General features: G+C 70.4%; 1 protein-coding gene across 1 annotated transcript in view; it reads left to right on the top strand.

Moving 5' to 3' along the window:
* Positions 1-1,168, top strand: part of SHC2 (SHC (Src homology 2 domain containing) transforming protein 2) — a 3,784-nt gene that overhangs the window by 1,450 nt on the left and 1,166 nt on the right. The window contains 5 exon segments of the mRNA XM_009331828.1: positions 121-172; positions 346-472; positions 626-806; positions 890-956; positions 1,051-1,168. The exon segment at positions 1,051-1,168 is cut by the window's right edge and continues 19 nt beyond it. Of these exon segments, the coding sequence (XP_009330103.1) occupies positions 121-172; positions 346-472; positions 626-806; positions 890-956; positions 1,051-1,168 (545 nt within the window).

Below are 1,168 nucleotides of genomic sequence, written 5' to 3'. Positions count from 1 at the left end.
GCCTGGTCCCGGGGCAGCCTGTGGGGCTGGGGCCGAGCCCCTCCCCTCGCCCCAGCGGCCCCAGCCCTGCCCCCTGCATGGCAGTGGGACGCAGGCCCTGAGCTCCCCCTCTGCCCCCAGGACACCACGGACTACGTCGCCTACGTTGCCAAGGACCCCATCAACCAGAGAGGTGACGGTGGCCCCTGCGCCCGGGAGCTCTGCGGAAGAGGAGGGATGCGCTGGGGGATGAAGGCTGGAGGAGGGGATCCCTCGTGGGGGGCACAAGGGGCGGCTCAGGGTGGTCCCGGTGGGGTGATGAGAGCGTGGGGGAAACGCTCGAGCTGTCTGTCTGCCTGTCTGCAGCCTGTCACATCCTGGAGTGCTGCGAGGGGCTGGCGCAGAGCGTCATCAGCACGGTGGGACAGGCCTTTGAGCTGCGCTTCAAGCAGTACCTGCACAGCCCCCCCAAGGTGGTGGCACCCCCGGACAGGTAGGGGGGCGGGGGGCCCTGCCACAGCCCCGCACCCCCTGTCCCAGGCGCGTCCCCTGGCTGGGAGTCACTCTGGGAGCCCCCGTCCCTGCCGGGTGTGGGGAGGGGTCTGAGCCAGGCAGGGTGTCTCCAGCTCACCCGTCCCTGCTCCAGGGCGCTGGGTGCGGAGGAGTCGGCCTGGGGGGAGGACGAGGAGGTGGCGGAGCATGATTACTACAACAGCATCCCGGGGAAGGAGCCACCCCCGGGGGGACTGATCGACTCCCGGCTCCGGCACGGCACAATCCTGGGCCACGTCCGCACTCAGCCCTCCAGCTCCGGCCCTGCCAGCCAGGTCAGCCCCTGGGGCCACTGCCAGCCCTGCTGTGGGGGTCCCAGGCAGGTCCCCCTGACATTCTCACTGTTTCCTCTCCTCAGGGTGGGTTTGCAGCCAGGCGAGACCAGAGCAGCCAGCCAGGGCCACCGTGGGACCTGGAGAGCCAGGGTGGGTACCGCCGCAGGGGGGACCCCGGGACTGTGAGCAGAGGTCCCCACAGCTCTGCCCTGCCCGGGCTGGTGGTGATGCCTGGTCCTCGCAGGCCAGCCCTGCGACGGGTACCTGCAGGCAGACAGCCACCCCCTGGGGCCACGGGACTACGAGGAGCATATGTACGTGAACACGCAGAGCCTGGATGCCTGGGAGCCGGAGGCAGCAGT

Source organism: Pygoscelis adeliae, unplaced genomic scaffold, assembly GCF_000699105.1.
Source record: "Pygoscelis adeliae isolate BGI_AS28 unplaced genomic scaffold, ASM69910v1 Scaffold239, whole genome shotgun sequence".
Lineage (NCBI taxonomy): Eukaryota > Metazoa > Chordata > Aves > Sphenisciformes > Spheniscidae > Pygoscelis > Pygoscelis adeliae.
This window is presented reverse-complemented; position numbering and strand designations above follow the sequence as displayed.